Source organism: Chinchilla lanigera, unplaced genomic scaffold, assembly GCF_000276665.1.
Source record: "Chinchilla lanigera isolate Chin_1 unplaced genomic scaffold, ChiLan1.0 scaffold00001, whole genome shotgun sequence".
NCBI lineage: Eukaryota > Metazoa > Chordata > Mammalia > Rodentia > Chinchillidae > Chinchilla > Chinchilla lanigera.
Window position 1 is genome coordinate 2386348 of NW_004955402.1, and position 18408 is coordinate 2404755.

General features: G+C 45.5%; 2 protein-coding genes across 13 annotated transcripts in view; one reads left to right on the forward strand and one right to left on the reverse strand.

Annotated features, from left to right (window-relative positions):
* Rab31 (RAB31, member RAS oncogene family) overlaps positions 1–18408 on the reverse strand; it is a 92139-nt gene that overhangs the window by 31949 nt on the left and 41782 nt on the right. The window contains exons 1-4 of one of the 2 annotated variants that reach the window (XM_013515338.1): positions 12370–12400; positions 12078–12176; positions 11826–11964; positions 10508–10589 (exon numbers count right to left, since the gene is read on the reverse strand). In XM_013515338.1, the coding sequence (XP_013370792.1) occupies positions 10508–10589; positions 11826–11964; positions 12078–12176; positions 12370–12385 (336 nt within the window). In that variant the 5' untranslated portion in view covers positions 12386–12400. Of the gene's footprint in view, positions 1–10507; positions 10590–11825; positions 11965–12077; positions 12177–12369; positions 12401–17874; positions 17955–18408 lie in introns of those variants that run through there. The other variant, XM_005372596.2, reaches the window with a different exon arrangement.
* LOC102020968 (translation initiation factor IF-2-like) overlaps positions 1–18408 on the forward strand; it is a 34406-nt gene that overhangs the window by 3176 nt on the left and 12822 nt on the right. For 5 of the 11 annotated variants that reach the window (XR_001234386.1, XR_001234396.1, XR_001234377.1 and 2 more), the window contains exons 2-3: positions 332–2256; positions 11870–11999. Coding sequence is in view for 1 of the 11 variants with exons in the window: in XM_013515082.1 (XP_013370536.1) it covers positions 332–439 (108 nt within the window). In the remaining 10 variants the exon portion in view is untranslated. The other 6 variants (XR_001234419.1, XR_001234431.1, XR_001234418.1 and 3 more) reach the window with 6 other exon arrangements.

The following is an 18408-nucleotide window of genomic DNA, read 5'->3' on the forward strand; positions in this document are numbered from 1 at the left end:
TTACCCTGCCCCGACCGGATGTCGCCCTGCCCCGACTAGACGTTACCCTGCCCCGACCGGACGTCGCCCTGCCCCGACTGGACATTACCCTGCCCGACCGGACGTCGCCCTGCCCCGACTGGACATTACCCTGCCCGACCAGATGTCGCGCTGACCCGACTGGACATTACCCTGCCCCGACCGGACGTGGCGCTGACCCCACTGGGCGCCGCGCTCACCTGACTGGACCTCGGTGGTTTCCCGCCGCACAGCTGGCACTGAAACCTCAGCGCTGACCTCACGGCCACCGTTCGGAGCCTGCTTTTAACTGGATTCTGGTATTTATCTACAGAGGCCACAGGACACACTCATTTTAAACTTCTTATTGCGGAAAGGGCCGAGCGTGACGAGCGTCCACGTTCCCATCCCCGGCTTGAGGGTCCTCACTGCGGAGCCCTGAAGCAAACCCTGCCGCCTCGAACCTTAACTGAGCGCCGGGGGATGCTTCGGTTCGTGAACTCCTTCTCACTCGTGAAGAGTAAAACGCGAGCTCCCTACGGTGGTGTCCAAGGCACAGCCCCTGCGCCCTCGTCCCTGTGCCCCAGGGGGACCGCTGGACTCCACAGCCCGGCCCTGCCTTCCCAAGCCGCTGCGGGCCCACACGCCGCCTCCCAAAGGCGCAGCGACTGGCACACCCGCCATTCACCCGAAACAAAGCGCCACTCAGATCGCTGTCACAGACACCGCTGACAAGAAGCCCGCCCGGTCCCCTTCCGGCCCCGCCGCACACCGGCGGGTGCCCGTCCCACGCCACGCGGGAGCGAACTGACGGCCGCCAAACATCCCTGGCCCCGGGCCCGCAGTGCAGGGAGCACAGGAGGTTGCCCCCCGCCACCCTGAGATGGGGAGGCGACCTGGTCCCCGGGCCCGAGCGGAGCCCCGAGGGCCGCCGTGCAGCGCTGGAGGGCGTGGGCCCCGCACAGACAGCGAAGGGGGCTCGGCCGCTCTGCGTGTAGCCTGGGACACCGCGTCGCCTCTGGACCCCGAGCCTGGAGACAGGAAACCTGCACTGCCCGAGGCAGCGAGTGTGCGGCAGTCGCAGGAACTACGGAAAGCAGATGGCCAACGTGAAGCGGATGGAAAGGACGACACCCGGCCCCTGCCGGCCCTGCCTCCCCCACGCGACCTAGGGAATCAGCTGCATACAAGGAGACGGAGGGGAAGGAAGCGGAGAGCGCGCCTGGGTGAAGCGCATCCTCCCCGGCCGGCAGCCTGCGGGGGGGCACCGCCACGGAGCAAAGGGAGGCAGGCAGGGGTCTGCTGGGAAGAGGGACCCTAGGAGGCGTGGCACGGCCTGGGCCCTGTGCATGGTGGCGCAAGAGGAGGCTGCCCGTGGGGCTGAGATGTGGTTCCTGCCTGTGGCCTGGGCCCAGCCACCTCCTGGCCACATGTCCCTAAGGACCCCAGGTTATGGGGTGCCCCTCCTCTCCAGGCAGGGCAGTGGCTTTGCATAGATCACCTGCTTTCCCAGGCTACAGTGTCAGGGTACCATGCGCTCCAGGGGCATCTTGAGCCCTAGGGCCAGGCTCACACTTTCTGTTCTGGTGATGAGCAGCAGTCCCCAAATGTCACTCTTAACTCTTGCAAAAGGGGCGCAGGTGGAGGCAGGATCCAGTGCGCATGAGCTGATGTCAGCTGTTGAGAAAGATGGAGGGATGAAGGCTGCATGTTTACTGCACCTGCAGGCCACCCTCTTGGGCCAGAGGGCATCCCTAGGGACACAGTTCCCAGGGGATGGGGGGGGACCATGTCACGGGTGAAACATGGCCCCCCACAGCAGGCTGGAGAAGGGCTGAGATGTGACAGGCAGCAGGACAGGCAGTGGAGAGGCTGGTAAGAGCCTGGCTCAGCGGGAACGCCCAAGGTCACAATCTCCTCTGACTTTTCCAGCGGCCTATGAGCAGTGAACCACTTTCTTGACCACAGGTTCTGGGACCCTGAAGACAGAAGGAAAGAGCCAAAGTTCCTGTGGTGTATGGAAAGCCTGATCTTGACCTTGGCTGGACATGAGCCTCTGCGGTGCCCTGCGCCTCCTCTGGGTGCCTACTGGGACCTACCTCTGGGTGGTGCATCCTTGCACCTGGAGCACAGGCTCACCGATCAGCTAACATTTACAGGAAGATTAACCGGAGGTAGATAAACAAGCAGCCTGCTTATGTAGTACAGGGCACCCAGATACCTTGATTGCACACGTCAGACCATCAGCTCCTGGAGGAGGTGAGCATCACATTTAATCTTCTTGGGTGGCAAGGGCAACTCTTTAACAGTGGGCTAGGACTGTAGGCAGGGAGGTAGCTCATTGATAGAGTTCATCCCTAGTAGGTGCCAGGTCCTAGGCTGGTGTTACAGTTTGCATCTGGATGACCCCCAAAGCCTCATGCAGTCATGGGGCGGGCTTTTAGAGTTTATGATTGATCCGTGATCCAATGTTGGGATTATGGATGTGAGTGCTACACCGCCCTGGGGCAGACAGTTTGCATACGTAAGGGAGAGAAAGAGGCTGCTTGCTGCCACTCCTCCCTTTTGCTCTTGTTGCTTTGCTTTTCCGCTGCCACGAACGGTTGCCCTGTGCCATGTGCCACTCTGCCTTGGAGCCAGCTGAGCATGGACTGAAACTTCCACAGACTGTGAGCTAAATAAACCTTTCCTTCCCTAATTTGGGGTGTCAGGTATTTTGTCCCAGCAACGACAGGAAAGTAACAAAGACAGCTGAATTTCTAGGATAACAATAGGCAAGGATGGCACAACTACAAATGTTTATTACATCATTTTCTCTAATTTTCTGGAATTCCTGGACTATCTCACAGTAGAAAAGACTGTGCACACTAACCAGGAAAGAGGAGTAATCCTTTCAAGCCAGGGGACTGCGGAATATTATCACAGTCTCTTAGCACTATGCGGTAAGTCTGGTCCTATGTTGGAGAATACTGCTGCAAAATTAAATCAGCTACAAATAATACAGTTTTGAAGATGCAGGTTCTTTCAAAGAATATAATTTAGCCAAAGATCATAAATTTCACCAATGGCTTGATAAATTTTAAGTGATACCTTCCCAAACATAACTTTGCTTATGGTCGTAGTTTACAATATTTAGACACATAGAAGATTTAATTTTTTAGTCAGATTTTTTCTCTGAGGTTGCATTGCAGTCTATAAGTACTTTCCAAATAGATGAGAGACAGTTTGCAACTAGCTTATCACTTATGCTTTATGTCACACCTTCTAATTCAAGGAGTAGGTAAATCCCAACTTAATCTACAAATATTACATAACACTTATCAGAATCCCAGCATAGTGTTCCTTATAAAAATTTATCAACTGATCCTAAAATTCATATGGATATGCAAGGGATCCAATATAATCAAAACAATCCTGAAAAACAGAGTTGGAAAATTCCATACTTTCTAGTTTCAAAACTACAAAGCTGTAGTAGCAAGACATGCAGTACTGGTGTTATGTATAAAAAAATCTAAATCAAAGGAATAGAACTGAGAATCACAAATGAGAAGTCCTACTGTATGATTAATTGATCTTCAACAAAAGTGTCAAAATAATTGAGCAAAAAATAGTCCTTTCTCTTTCTTTTGCAGTACTGAGGACTGACCCCAGTGATGCTCTACCATTGAGCTACATCCCCAGTCCCGTTACTGTTTATTTTTATTTGAAGATAGGATCTTGTTGTTGGCCAGGCTGGCCTGGAACTTTCCATCCTCCTGCTTCAGACTTCTGAGTAGCTGGGATTACAGCTATGTGCTACCATGCCTGGCAAAAATAGTCTTTTCAAGAAACCATGTGGGGACAACTAAAACAACCACATGCAAAAAATAAAGCTGCATTCCTTCCATACAGATACACAAAAATTAACTTCAAATGAATCACAGAACTAAAAATAAGAGCTACAGTTATTGAAAACTCTTAGAAGAAAACATTTAAGTAAATCTTCATGACCTTAACTTCATACAATAGTAGAGGAAATATAAAATGGTACAGCCTCTTTAGAAAACAGTTTTTAGTTCTTCTAAATGCTAATAGAAGAGTTACCACATGACCCATCAATTCTCCTAGATATATACCCAAGACATTAAACAACATACATATGCACAAAAACTTACACAGAGCACCATTATCTGTAACAGCCCAAAAAGTAGAAAGAATTGAACTGTCCACTAACAAATGAACAAAGAAAAAAATAACATATTCATACAATGGAGTATTATTCTGTCATAAAAAGAAAACAAATACTGATCCATATGACATAATAGATAAACCTGGTGAAGCAAAGCGAAAGAAGTGTGTTACAAGAAAATCACAGACTGTATAATTCCACTGATAAGAAAGGTCTAGACTGGGTAAACCCAGGGACTGAAAGTAGCCCAGAGTTGAGGGGCTTGCAGGGAAATTGGGGGTTACTGCAGATGTGTTGGGAGCCACTGGAGTTGGTTGTTGTGTGTGAGGGTGGGACAGAGCCATAGTGCCTCAGGCTGTCAAGCTACCTCAGTACCGAAAAAATCCTGCTTGGACAATTACAGTCTTAGTCTTAGTCGCTAGGCAACATTATCTCTCATGATACTACTTTGCAAGTGTATAAAATAAATGCCTCTACTGTTGAGGTCAGTCCTCTTGCTCATCAGGCAAGAGGTAATTCCACCTGACCCTGGCTATTGTCTCCTGTCATTTTCTATATCCTTTCACCATTTTCTCCCGGGGACCACGGAGAGACCATCGACTCCCACACGGATGCATTCATGTTTTTTTTCTTGCGCGATCAGAATGTTCTGAGATGGACTTCAGTGAGGGTTGCACAATTCTGAATACTGTAGAACCCAGTGATCTGTGCACTTGAAGTAGGTGAAATGTCTGGTAAGCAAGTTAGAGCTCAATAAATATGTTTGTGGAAAAGAAAGGAGGTTGGCAATACTGCCCATTCTGATGGTCAGCACAGAAACAACTGGACAGAAACATTTTTTGGTGCACTTATTTCTAACCACTGAAACCACAAAATGCATTATGCAGGGTTCAGCTGCTTCCTCAGCAAACCAGAGAAAGAGGACAAGAAGCACTGGGCTAGAGCTTTGCGTGCGCCTAGACTGGGTGAGCAGGGCCAGGGAAGGCCCCACACCCAGGAAAACAGAGCTGTGGACCACAGCACACCGGCACAGCTCTCTCTGCACATTTCCCAAGCTGGGCAGGGACCCCCGTCAGGCAAGAGGAAGTGGTGAATACTACATTTAAAAGCCACGGAGAGTCGAACATTATTTGTACAGTCTCAGTTTTTAACAGGAAGTTTGTGTTGGATGGAACTTCCCGGACGGTGGAAAAGTCCAGTGTAGTGAAAGGAGCTGGAAGGGCGATGTGCCGAGGAAGCTTCGGTTGGATGAGGCTGGCGTCTGCAGTGAGCAGAGCCGGCAGGTCAGGCCCTTGACGCCCTTGATGCCCTTCACCCTCCACCTCTCCAGGAATCAGTCGCCTGCCTTCTGCCAGCATCACTTCTCAGCTCCTCTCGAAAGGGACACCCAAGTGTCTACCTCCTGACTCCAGCTCAGCCACATGCCGTGGTCAGCGGATCCACGGATGTGACCTGCCCTCTCTCAGCTCTGGATTGCCCCGGAAGTGTTTACCCAGGCAGCCGGTGTTCCCTCCATCCCAGCAGACCCCACACCTTCAGCCTGAAGCAGCACCCCACAGCAAGGGGTCTCCTACTTTTGTAACTTTTCTGTAAGCAGGATTTTGTGTTCAGTGCTGGGGATTGAAATCAGGGCCTGCTGCATGCTTAGGCAAGCACCCTGCCCTGAGCTATACCCCTAGCCCTACAAGTATGATTATTTTAAAATGGAAATATTTTTTAAATTCACACATTGGCGATCCTGTGCCAGTTTCAGGACTAATAACATTATTCTGCATTTTCAAGTCTTAGTTAAGATTATACTTAGAATTCTGCAAAGCTCTGGATTAAATCATCTTATTTATGCCCATACAATGTTATTCAACTTTTTCTTAGTATATTTTTCATTTTCAATGTTTTATCAGTTTTTTAAAAATACCAAAAAGGATGCCTGCAATAAATTATATAACTTAGTACACAATTCTTCATTTTGTACTTTTTTACCACTATCCCACAGAATTCTTGTTTGATACAGGGCGAGAGAGGCCACTTACTATTCTACATGTGTGCTCTCTGATTTTATCTTTTAAAAAGCATAAAATAAAGTTAGATTTCAGAAGTCAATCTTATCAGCTTCAGATGTGTTGGCAGAGCAGCTGAGAATTTTTACTGCAACAGTAGAACCACCAAACTGTTTATGTGGAGTCTAACTGTGGTTCACTTGAAATGAAAAGGTTATAAATCCAACCATCAAGACTCGGGCAGTTCACTGGGAAAGACAAAAACTATGAAATTGAGTTTAACCAAATGGTACAAAGCAGTAAGATGGTGTACTTCAATATGAAAAGCTTTCAGTTAGATTCTTCTAACAATATTGCCTTAGTGAATCAGAACAAGCGAAAGAAGTCCAAAATTTTTCCAGGATCCTGACATGTTTCAATGGAGTTCCATGGATTGAGATTGTGTTTTAAAGCAAAATCAAGATGATTTGAAAGCACACATCTAGAAAAATGAAGACAGCATTTCCTACCTTACAACTCTACTTAGAATTCCACAATAGCTCATGATATAGTGGATAAAAGCCGCTTACTCAGCATATACGGTGTTAGTTCGTTCTTGGTGTTTCTTTCTCATTTTCAATGTCTTATTAATTTGCTAAATACCAAAGGAGATAGCAGTAATAAATTATATAATTTGCTACACAAATCTTCAAACCATTGTTGCTATCATTATGCTTAACGGTCACCACTGCTGCAGGATATTGGAACCAAGGAGGTTATTTCTTACAGTGCATACGTAATGAGACCATTTTAATAGCAAGGAAGATATTACATCACCCCAGTCTAAATAGGAAAACAAAGAAGGAAGTCCAAAGGGAGCCGGCTGGGGACGCAGGACTTGAGGCCTGAGCATAGGAGTCTCCCCACTCATCACAGGTCCTGACCAATGGGAGGTGAAGGGCAGAGCTGAGCAAACAAGTCCCCCCCACCCCACCTCCCCGCCCGCCTCTGCCCTGGGACCGCGGTGAGTGCAGTTCCGGCACATCCTCCCGTCTGGTTCTCTACGCAGCCTGGTGTGAGCGTGAAGCAGCAAAGAGCAGCGCAACTGCCCCAGGTGTATGGGATGAACCCCCTAGAGCCCTCCAGGATGGCAGGACAGGGACCGAAGGCACTCCTTTCTACAGCCCTCGGGGAGCCACACACTGAACGAACACATCTGGGAAATGTCAGGCTGCTAACATGCCAGATCCAGGGTCAACAGGAAGACAGTTAGGTTTTTAAAAACACTGTTTTATAAAGGTATTCCCTTGGTTACCATTGAGCTACTGAAGGAACCAGTTAGGAAGCTCACACACCAAGACTGACAGCCCTCTGACACCAGGAGATGGGGAGGGCCCTTCACATCTGCAATGCTGGAGGGAAGAAGCTCTCCAAGAGCACAGGTCCCCACCAGGCAGTAAGCAGGGCACTCAGCGCACTGGGCACGTGAGGCCCTGGCACACGCCGAGCATCAGTCCTCTTCTAAGGACACACAGACCTGCACCGCTATACCATCACGTCATAAACCAAAGACACTGTTAAAAGTTACAAAATGAGGTGAGCAGTAGCAGATTCCATGGAGACAACCAGGGATAGCTCAACCCACTGGGCTCTAGTAACTAATGAGACAGAACTAATAGCAATAGGCACCAGCAACAGCAGGGAATTTATTTTTAGCTCAAACATTAGGCAACATCATTACAAGCACCATTAAAGCAGACAACAAGCTGCCAAAACAATTGAAATATTGCCATCACTGGAGAGGTGAGACTCCGTCAAAAGGACACAGGCGAGGCCAGCCGAGGATAACCAAATAGGGCCTTTGAGGGCTAGCAGGATGGGATGAGCCAAAGGCCCTAAAACCGTGCGCCTGAGATTATTACCCAAAAGTAAATCCCTCTTCCCAAAAGTATAAAGGAAGCACATGACTACTATAGAGCACACCTTTCACATGAAACTCTGATGCTTTCACAAACGAACAAATTATGGCCTGGAGGTGGAGCCCATCGGTAATGTGCTCATCTAGGAGGTACATGGCCCTGGGTCCAACTCCCAGTACCACACAAAAATTACGGATATCTTACTGCAGTCACACATGTCTACAACCTCCAATACTCAAACTGTAGGAAAGCAATTAGAATTAGAAGTACGATCAGCAGAAATCTTTCCATTGCTATTTTACATGGAGATGGTAAATGTGTCAAATTATAGTAATGAGCTTGGGGGAGTACCAAATGTCACCCAAAGCAGTAAAGTCTTTGAATACTGTATTAAAAAGGTAAGAATGTCAAATGCTCTGTTTTGATCACACAGGCATCGTCCTTAGGGACATTAACATTATATTATCAAATGAAAACAGTAGATTATGAGGAACTGCAACCCCATTGATAAAAATTATCCATGCAGGGGCTGGGGATTTAGCTCAGCAGCAAAGTGCCTGCCTGGCAAGCACAAGGTCGTGTTTGGTTCCCGGTACTGGAGAAAAACCAAAAAAAAAAAAAAAAAAAAAATTATCCACGCAAAAGAGACCTAAAAAATGATGATCTAATATCGATCGTGGAAATATCTGGATGGTGAAGGTGTGCTTAATTTTACTATTAGCCATGTGGCTGTTGTATGAGTTTTCTATCAAAACAAAACCCTAAAGCTCAGGTCTTGGACGGCGGATTCCCACGTCAGCCTTATGCCGTAGTAAGCCGTATAACTTGTGATCTGTGAGCCTGGACGGCCTCGCCTGTCAGTGGGTGAACACCTGCTCCTCATAGTTGTTCTTAGAGGGCCAAATGCATGAGCACAGTAAGGCACCCAGAGCAAGGCCTGGGACCCCGCAAGCACCAGGAGCATCAGGCGGGAGCGCGAGTGGCAGCGCTGTCAAAGCTTCAGTGCTAGGCCGCTGTCTGCAAAGCTGACTTACCCTGCATGAGATAAAACTGCTGCAAAAGCAACTGTGTCACTGCCAAAGGTAAAGGGGGGCAAGATAACCTCTACTTGAGTTTATGTAACAATTCCAAAACGTAAAACCAGCAGACCAAGCGCAAGGGGTACTCGGGCTGGAGGAGAGGGACCTTGCGTCGCCAGCAGTGCCGGCCAGGCAGCTGACCCGTGTGCAGCCGGTGCTCCGACTCAGCAGCAGGGAAGAGACGCTCTAACAAGGGTAGCATTTGTAGGCCACAAGATTCAACCCATTTAAAAAAATTCTTCAAAATGCCTTGACCCACAAATCCTGGAACTTGAGTTTTACCAAGGGACGTTGTAAAAAGCGAAAATTGTATAAACTAACATTTGATTTATGAAGAGTAGGCAATGAAAACTCTAGATGACCCTGAACCCACAATTCCTCCTTTGGACAATAAACGGATGATTTGGTGAGTGGGGTGGGTACCGGAGATGCACAGTGACAGTGAGGAGGCAGGAGGGGAGAGGTGTCACTCTGGCTAGGGTGGGCAGAGAAAGTGGCATGTGGGGTCAGACAGGAGAAAGCTGCACCCATTCTGCTCCGTAACGGTCAGCTCTGACGAGACTCCTCGAGCTGAAAGCTCTGGGTGCAGACGCAGTACTGGGCTGTCTGTCTCCGCTCCGTTCACCCGCCAGCCCTCTCGGCTCTGACAGTGTGCACGACAGTCAGTACACAAATGCCCCCGCTCGGGATTGATTCCCTTTTGGGACCTAAACACTTGAGCTGCTCAATACAGAGTCTTCTCCATAAATATTTTCAATAAATAAAGAGAACTAAGTATAAGAGAGAACTCATCTGCTGTTTCTGGTGATCCAGCATCCAACCCTCCACTTTCCAATAAGAGAAGCCGGGTTTCCCTTGGGAAACTAAGCTGGCTTGGCTTCTGGCCACTGGGGTTCGGATGGAGCTGGTGCCAGTCCCTCTACAGCAAGTGAATCACCAGCTCTACCAGTGGGGGCACTAGGTCCTTGGACCTCTGTATTCACTACAGGCAAGGTAAGTGAGAGGCCCAAACCAAGCAGGTCAGAACCCAGGCTGCAAACAGGTCTTATGCTCCCCTTTCCTCTGCAGGGATGCTAAGGTGGTGGGATGAGGTTGCAGTGGTTTATGGGGCCGAGCTTGCCACGCTCGGGGTAAAGAGGGAGGCGAAGCCAGTGGAGGTGCCAGCACCACTGAACCCAGTGGCAAGGAACAAGTCAAGGCAGACGGGCACCTCCAGAGAGGCGCAGGGACTTGAGCTCAGCCCTGCCTCACCGCATACATGTCCTTCCTGCTTAAATTGATTTAGACCGGGTTTCTGTCCTCTCTGCTACCAGGGTCTCGCCCAGTGCCAAGGAGCCTGCAGCAGCCGACTGCAGCAATGGTACTCACCCGCTCCTGCCCGGCAGTGTCCCAGATGAGGAACTTATGAAGCTCGTTTCCACAAGGCACAGTTTTGGTCATGAAAGAGGCCCTGCAAGAGAGTCAACACATCCGTGTCACTGGTGTTTTCCCATAGAGCTATGCATTGCATGAGTTCACGTCTCACCCCAGCAGAACTCCAGGAGATCTGTCTCCAACCCAAGCCCAGGAGCAGGAGATGGCTCTGGAAAAGAGGGAATGTTGTGCATTTCCTGTGTTTCCTGGTAGGAAGCTTCAAAGTAAAACAAAACAAAAAAACTGAAACAAAACAGAAAAGAAAGAATGCATTCAAAAGCCTTTCCAGGAACAGCGCCAATTGTTTTAAGACCATACTCCCCAGATCTGAGGGAGGAATCTAACCTTAGCTACTACAGACTTACTGTTCTTACAGTTCAGAGTAAGAAGGGCAGCTGGCACTGTGGCATGTCATGTCTGTGACCTTGCAATGGCATGAAAAGAAAGCTGCCTTACACATTTGCCTACGTCGATACGAGTCCAACCCCAGCAGCAACTAGCAGAATGCCATACCTAAAGTCCAACCTGCCTGCCTAAAGGTAGAGACAAAGAGTCATCAAAATAACAAAAGATTTTGCTTTCTTTATAAAAAAAAAAGATAGATTTAAAGCTTCAGTAAATTGTGAAATACTTGCTATTTTATTTTCTGCATATTTCCTCTTAATAAGCATTTTCTTTGAGCTCATGAAAGTGTAAAAATCCAGTATGAGGAATGGTTAGTAGCCTTGACTTTTCTTCTATGAGTTAAAATTTCCCACTCATTAAAAAATAGCTAGTCAGCCTAGTAGTAGGACAACAGGCCATGAGAAGCCTCCTAAAGTGATGAAATTTTTAAAAAGCCCTATCGGGCATTCCAACCAAAAATGTTTAATTGGAATTTGATCAGGAGGAATCAACCAGGCCAGTGCGGAAATGAACATTCTCCAAGACAGCTGGCCTGAACATTTCAAGTCAGCCAATGTCATGAACAGCAGACAAAACAGAGGCTAAGGAGATTGTTCTAGAATCTAGATGGAGAGAAAAGCAATAAAACAACCAAATGCAACCTCTAAACTGTGAGTGTAGCCTGGATTTGGGGAGGCAGCTTTAAAGCTATTCTAAGGACCACTGGGGAGGGGTGGGAGTGTGATCCAGAACAGAGGGCTTGCCAAGCAGCATGGGCCAGGCCCCGGTTTGATCCCAGCACTACAGAAAATAAAAAACAAAAATAAGGACAACTGGAGAACGTTAAATGTGGACCACATCTGTGGGACCATCAGTAAATCAGATTCACCTTCCAGGCCTGACACGGTGTCCCTGATATGTTCTTCTTCTCAGGAAACCGGAGCCGGGCTCTGAGGGCCCCATCTCACTTCCTCCAGCTCGACATCCAGTCTGCTTGTCACAGCAGAACTTCCTGGACTGTTCGCGCTCTGAGAGCAAGGGGCAGGCGACTACGGAAATCCAGGTAAAGCACCCGTCCCCGCGACCTGGCACAGCGTTCACACACACCACGCGGTACCACTTGGAGCGCTCGGTTACCAACCCACATCCGCACTCAGGGCAAGGTCTAGGGCTTTTCTAGGTGATTTGATCCAGTGGGACTCCAGCTCTTTGAAGTGCTTGAGGTAGACATTCCAGACTACTGATAAGGACAAAAATATTCCAAAGCGTAATTCTTTATAGTTTCCAGTTAGAAAGCAAATATAGATTTCACAAAAAATAAATGTAAAAAATGAAAGTAGAGAAGGAAATAAAAATCAACTATCCCTTTATCACCCATGATCATTGCTGTAAGTTGGTATAAATCCTTCTCATTAGTTTTACACAACTCTTACCCTGAAGAAGGATCATATTCTACATAAATTGTGGTTTTCCTCCACTTGGTATATCATGAACATCTTTTCACGTCTGTGAGTACAAATCAGTGTCATTATCTAAAATAATGGAATATTATAGACCATGTTGAGGATTTACTCAACAGCCCACTGATATTTTGGTTACCAAGCTTTCACTCATAGGCAGTGAGTCAACGGCAATGTGGCAATGTGTTTGCACTTACCTCCCTGTCCTGGTCCAGCCACTTGCCTACACTTAATCCTTCAAAGTGAACAGGCTCTAATTTTCACTACAGATGCCAGAGGGCATGCCAATGTGCCCTCCTACGGCCGAGCGTAAGATGGCCTTTCCCCAGCCATCATTATCTTCTGGATCTTTCCCAATGTGAGAGGTAGAAAATCGCATCTCATTCCTGTTCCTCACGATGCTCACTAGATGTCTGGAGACCATCTTTGGTTCTCTTCTTCACCTGTATTTTCCATCTGTAAATCTCTGCTTGTGATCTTTGCCCACTTTTCAATGTAGGTATTCACACTTTTCTTACTTATTTTCAAATATTTTATACTAACCTTCTGTAATAATATATTTTAAATAATATTTTCCAGCTACATTTGCCCTCTGACTTTGCTTGTTGACTTTTTTCCCATAAAAGCATTGGGAAATTCTGTGTAGATAACTATATCACTTTTTGTGTTTGTTTTTGCTCTGATGTAAGCCAGATTTTCACTCACTCTTCAGTGTGCTCTGGGTACGGGATAGACACCACACTAACCTTGCCCTTTCAAAGTACTCCTCGGGCTTAGAAAATAAATCTCGGGCCTTTCAAATACTACAAGCAGAGTTTTTAGAGCTGAGGGTGGAAAACACAAAATATCCAGACCAATAATTTCACCACACAGATAAGGGAAGAAAACTTATAAAAATCAAAGGCTGTGATCCCAGTCATACTCTGATGGCATAGTCAGGAATTCTGAGTAAAATCTCCTCATCTGTGAAAGGAGGCCAGTTCCTACTCTCTGTCATACAGAGGGCTCATTGTAGGGCCAAACAAGGAACAGACACCCGTGAAATTCCCCCTTTACCACAGGGAGCTGTGAAGGAACAGGGTAATAGGAGTAACATGTACCCCTCCCCCACGGAACATACAGGAAATAAACTGGAGGTCTGTGCAAGTATTCCTAGAAGTAAAATAAAACTTAAACAAGTTAAATGCCTTAAATGGCAAATATATCCTTTGAATACCATTGCTTAATAACCATTTAATGACATAAAATTCACAACATAATACTGAGTTAAAAAAAAATCACACATAAAAAGGAAAAAGATTGGAAGAAAATACAGCAAATATTTTACAGTAATTACCTCCAGAAGACAGATTATGGGTAATTTTTATACCTTTACTCATGATTTTTTTCACTTTCAGGTGTTTATCATATGTATATAATACTGCTATAATAAAAATACATATGATTTTTATCATGGTTTTGAAGATTATGTGACATCAGAAACTGTTCAAAATATATAAAGTCCAAAACAAGATTTATATATATATATATATTCTTATTTCTTAGAAAATCTGTGTTTTTGAGGTTTCGGAGTGGCATGACCTGGGTGCCCCAGGGCCTCACATGTGCAGTGCTCCACTGGGGTGGAGCTCAGCCCAGAGTGAGCCTTGTAACCAGAAAACAGAGACTTCACTCTTGGCCCTGTCAAGGAAGTGCACAGCCAGCCAGGAAGAAGGGTGAGGAAAACCCGCCTGAGCGGGGCACCCAGGCTACCGTGTTAATAATGGGGTGACACATCTTCCTCTCTAGAAATGACTTATTAGAAGACCTCCCCACATAGAACACACAGTGTTAAGGCTGCCCTTTGGGCTCTACATATCCATTCTATAAACTGAAGAGTATGGGATGGGGAGCTAGCAAAATCCTGCGGCTTCACTTTTAACTTTATTTTCCCTATTTCCATATGGTCTGAATTTTTTTTTTTTTTTTTTTTTTTTTTTTTTTTTTTTTTTTTTTTTTTTTGCTTTTTCTCCGGTACTGGGAACCGAACTCACGACCTTGCGCTTGCCAGGCAGGCGCTTTTGCCACTGAGCTAAATCCCCAGCCCCTCTGAATTGTTTTCATAATGAGTATTACAATTAAAAGCTATATAGCTAAAGATACAATTTTTAATTAATGCTTCCTTAGATAAGTTTTAGTTCTATAAAGAAGCTGAGCAGGAAGTACAGTGTTTCCATATAACTTACAAATTTTTGGCAGTATTGGGAATTGAACCCAGGGATTTCTCGCTGAACTACATCCCCAGCCCTCTATGTATGTACATATGTATGCATGCATTTTTTATTATTAAGCTTATTGGTACAACTTCGACATATGTAATTATCATATTTATCACAGGGAATTTGTACCTGTACATGATATATCTTGATTTCTCATTTTTTCTCAATCCCTTCCCCTCCCTTAAGCCCCGCTTCCCCTCATTTACAAAGCTTTGTTTCCATTTTATCTTATTTTAATTTTTTTCTTTTCCCTTCCTTTCTTTCCCCCTTCCCCTCCCTAGTTCCCCTTTCTTTTGAACAATTGCTTCCTATTTCACAATACCTGTTACACACTTTGGTCCTTATTTACCCTTTTGGTTCATCACATCAAAGAAACAATGCAATATCTACACTTGTGTGTCTGATTTATTTAACTTAAGAGTATGGTCTCAAGGTGCATCCATTTACCTAGAAATGTTTCAAGTATATCCTTCTTTACAGCTGAGTAGTACTCCATTGTATAAAAAAATACCTCTTTTTTACCCATTCTTACATTGATGGGCATTTGGGCTGTTTCCAAAATACAGCTATTGCAAACTGTGCCACTATAAATATGGGTGTGCTCATATCACTATAGTATGATGCTTTTAATTCTTCTGGAAAAATTCAGATGGGGACTAGCAGGGTCAAATGAGATCTCTAATCCTAGTTTTTTGAGGAATCTCCACACAGATTTCCACAGTGGCTTTCACCAGTCTGCACTCCCACCAACAGCAGAGAAGGGTTTCTATTTCCCCACAGACCTCATTGGTTATTGGCTGATTTCTTGATAACAGCCATTCTTTCTATGGTATCAACAGTGTTCCTGTACATAAACAGCAAACTCACTGAGAGGGAAAATAGGGTAACTATGTCTTTTACAACAGCATTCAGAATAGAAATCAATCTAACAGGTAAATAAAAGACCTATACATTGAAAATTACAACACTCCGAAAAAGGAGATTGAAGAGGATATCAGAAAATGGAAAGATATCACTTGCTTGTTGGTAAGAAGAACCAACATAGGGAAAATGGTCATACTTCCTATACAGATTTAAGGCAATCCCAATCAAAATAGCAAACTTCACAGAACTAGAGAAAAGATTCCTAAAATTCACTTGGAACCAGAAGAGATCTTCATTTGGAACCAGAAGAGACCTAGAATAGCAAAAAAAAATTCCCGACAACCAAGGCAAGGGAGGGGATATCACTATCTTTGTCTTGAAATTATACTGCAAAGCGACTGTGATAAAACAGTGTGGTACTAGCAAAAAACAGACATGAAGATCAATGGGACAGATTAGAAGATGACAAAGGTGCCAAACGTGTTCACTGAAATAAAGATGGCCTCTTAATAAGTAGTGCTGGAAAAACTGGCTTTCCATATGCTGAAGATTAAAATCGGATCCATATCTTTCACTGTGCACTAAACTGAAATCAAAATGGATCACAGATCTAAATATTAAAACAGAAACACTAAATCTGCTGGAACAGAGAATAGGCAGAACTCTTGGAGACATAGGCAAAGATTTCAGGAACAAAACCCCAATTGCATGGGAAATACTATAAATAATCAACAACTGAGATCTCATCCTAGTAAAAAGCTTTTGCATAGCAAAAGAAATCACTAACAGAGTGACATGACAACTCACAGAGTGGGAAATAATTTTAGCCAGTTGTCCCTTAGACAAAAGACTAATATCTAGAACATATAAAGAAATGAAAAATATCAGACCCCCAAATTTAAAAACATAATCCAAAAATGAGCATCTGAGATGAATGCACATTTCTGAAGTAAAGAAATACAAACAGCAAATAAATATATGAAAAAGTGTTCAACATCACTGGTCATTTGAGAGATGCAATATTTAATATTTTTGAAACAAGACCTCACTAAGTCACTAAATTGTCAAGGCTGGGTTCAAATTTGAGATCCTCCTGCCTCAGCTTCTCAAAGTATACTGGCATTACAGCCATGCATCGCCATGCCAGCGATAATTTTTTTAAAACCCCAAACCACCAAAATGCATGTATTAGACTAAGCCCTGTCAATTGTAGTGCTGTCCACAATGGCTACCAACACTGACCCCGCAGTCCTTGTTCAGGTGCTGCTCCTTCCCTCAAGAGCAGAGTGTATTTCCTTGTCCTTGACCCTGGCTGACCTACGACTTGCTTTGACTGAAACACTGTGACCAAGATGGCCCTGTGGTTGACACTAGCTCTTAACACTGTGTCACCACCCACAGCCTGTGGTCTCAGCACCCACAGCCTTTTTATTTGAAAGCAAAAGCATTACGCGGGAGTACAGATTTGTCATTTTAAATTTTTAAAGTAAGTTTAGAAGGTAGGAGGCAAAAGTCTGTCCTCCATCTTCCAGAAGCATGTTTCCCTGTGGCTTAGAAGTTTTACTTTTACTGTGAAAAAACACAAAGCAAAAAATTAAAGAGGAAAACAAAAAGAACATCTGGGACAAACTGAAGAATTCCCCTGTAAGAACTGTCCTGCCGGGTATGGTGGCGCATACCTGTAATCCCAGTACTTGGGAGGCTAAGGCAGGAAGATCACTGTGAATTTGAGGGCAGCCTGGGCCACAAAGTGAGCTCCAGGCCAGCCTGAACAGCACAGCAAAGCCGGCCTAAAAAAAAAAAAAAAAAAAAAAAAAAAAAAAGAACTGTCCCTAACCCTCAAGTGGTTGTGTCTGAAGACAGCTGCCCTGGGGTCCTTCCCATGGTACACATCTTGCAAGCAGAGACATGGCTTTTTCCATGGCCATTCTGAGGATATGTGTGTAGCAAGCAACCCAGGTAGAGAGGGACAGAGCTCCATCAGGGGCTTATTGCCTGGTGTTATCGAAAATTGGGTCCTGGGCGCAGGGCTCCTCTCCAGGGGACACTATATGGACATACGGCTTGGAGATTCCTGAATTTCTGGCATTCTATTCCATCAGGATTGATTCTCTAAGGCCAGACGTGGTGGCGCATGCCTGTAATCCCAGCACTCGGGAGGCTGAGGCAGGAGGATCGTTGCGAGTTTGAGACCAGCCTGGGCTACAAAGTGAGCTCAAGGCCAGCCTGAACTGCATAGCGAGACCCTGTCTCAAAAAAACAAACAACAAAAAAAACAGGACTGATTAACTGGCTGGGATGACAGCAGTGATCCCACCCAGAGGGCCCCAGAAAGGAAGAGCATACAGCAACTCACCCGATGGTAGGGCTGATGTTGTGGTCAAAATGATCCTGGACAAAGCGGCACACGATGCTCGACTTTCCAACGCCAGTGTCCTAGGAGAGAAGGAGGATGCAGCCATGAAGATCAAGGACAAACTCTGACCTAACGTGAAGGTGCAGCCAGAGGACAGGCCTGGCCGCTTCCAGCTGACGGGACTGGGGTGGGGCGAAGTTCTCACTGGTATTTTCTACAATGTGCTTGCATTGCTTTCACAGGAAGCAAAGAGGCATGGTACAAATAAGTTTCAGAAACACGTTCCACTTACACACAGTAATTAATCTGGAGCGAGCATGCTCACAGCACACGTATTTCCAGAAATTTGGAAATAGGGGAGTGGTTTCAGGGACTACATATGACAACACATTGCTTCAGGAGAAACAGAATTAATTTTGCCTAAAACTTTATTAGCACTCAAAAAAAAAAAAAAAAAAACCTGTGTCTCTAGGTATCACCCTGTAAGTGAATTTTACTGTCATTTTTTTTTTTTTTTTTTTTTTTTTTTTTTTT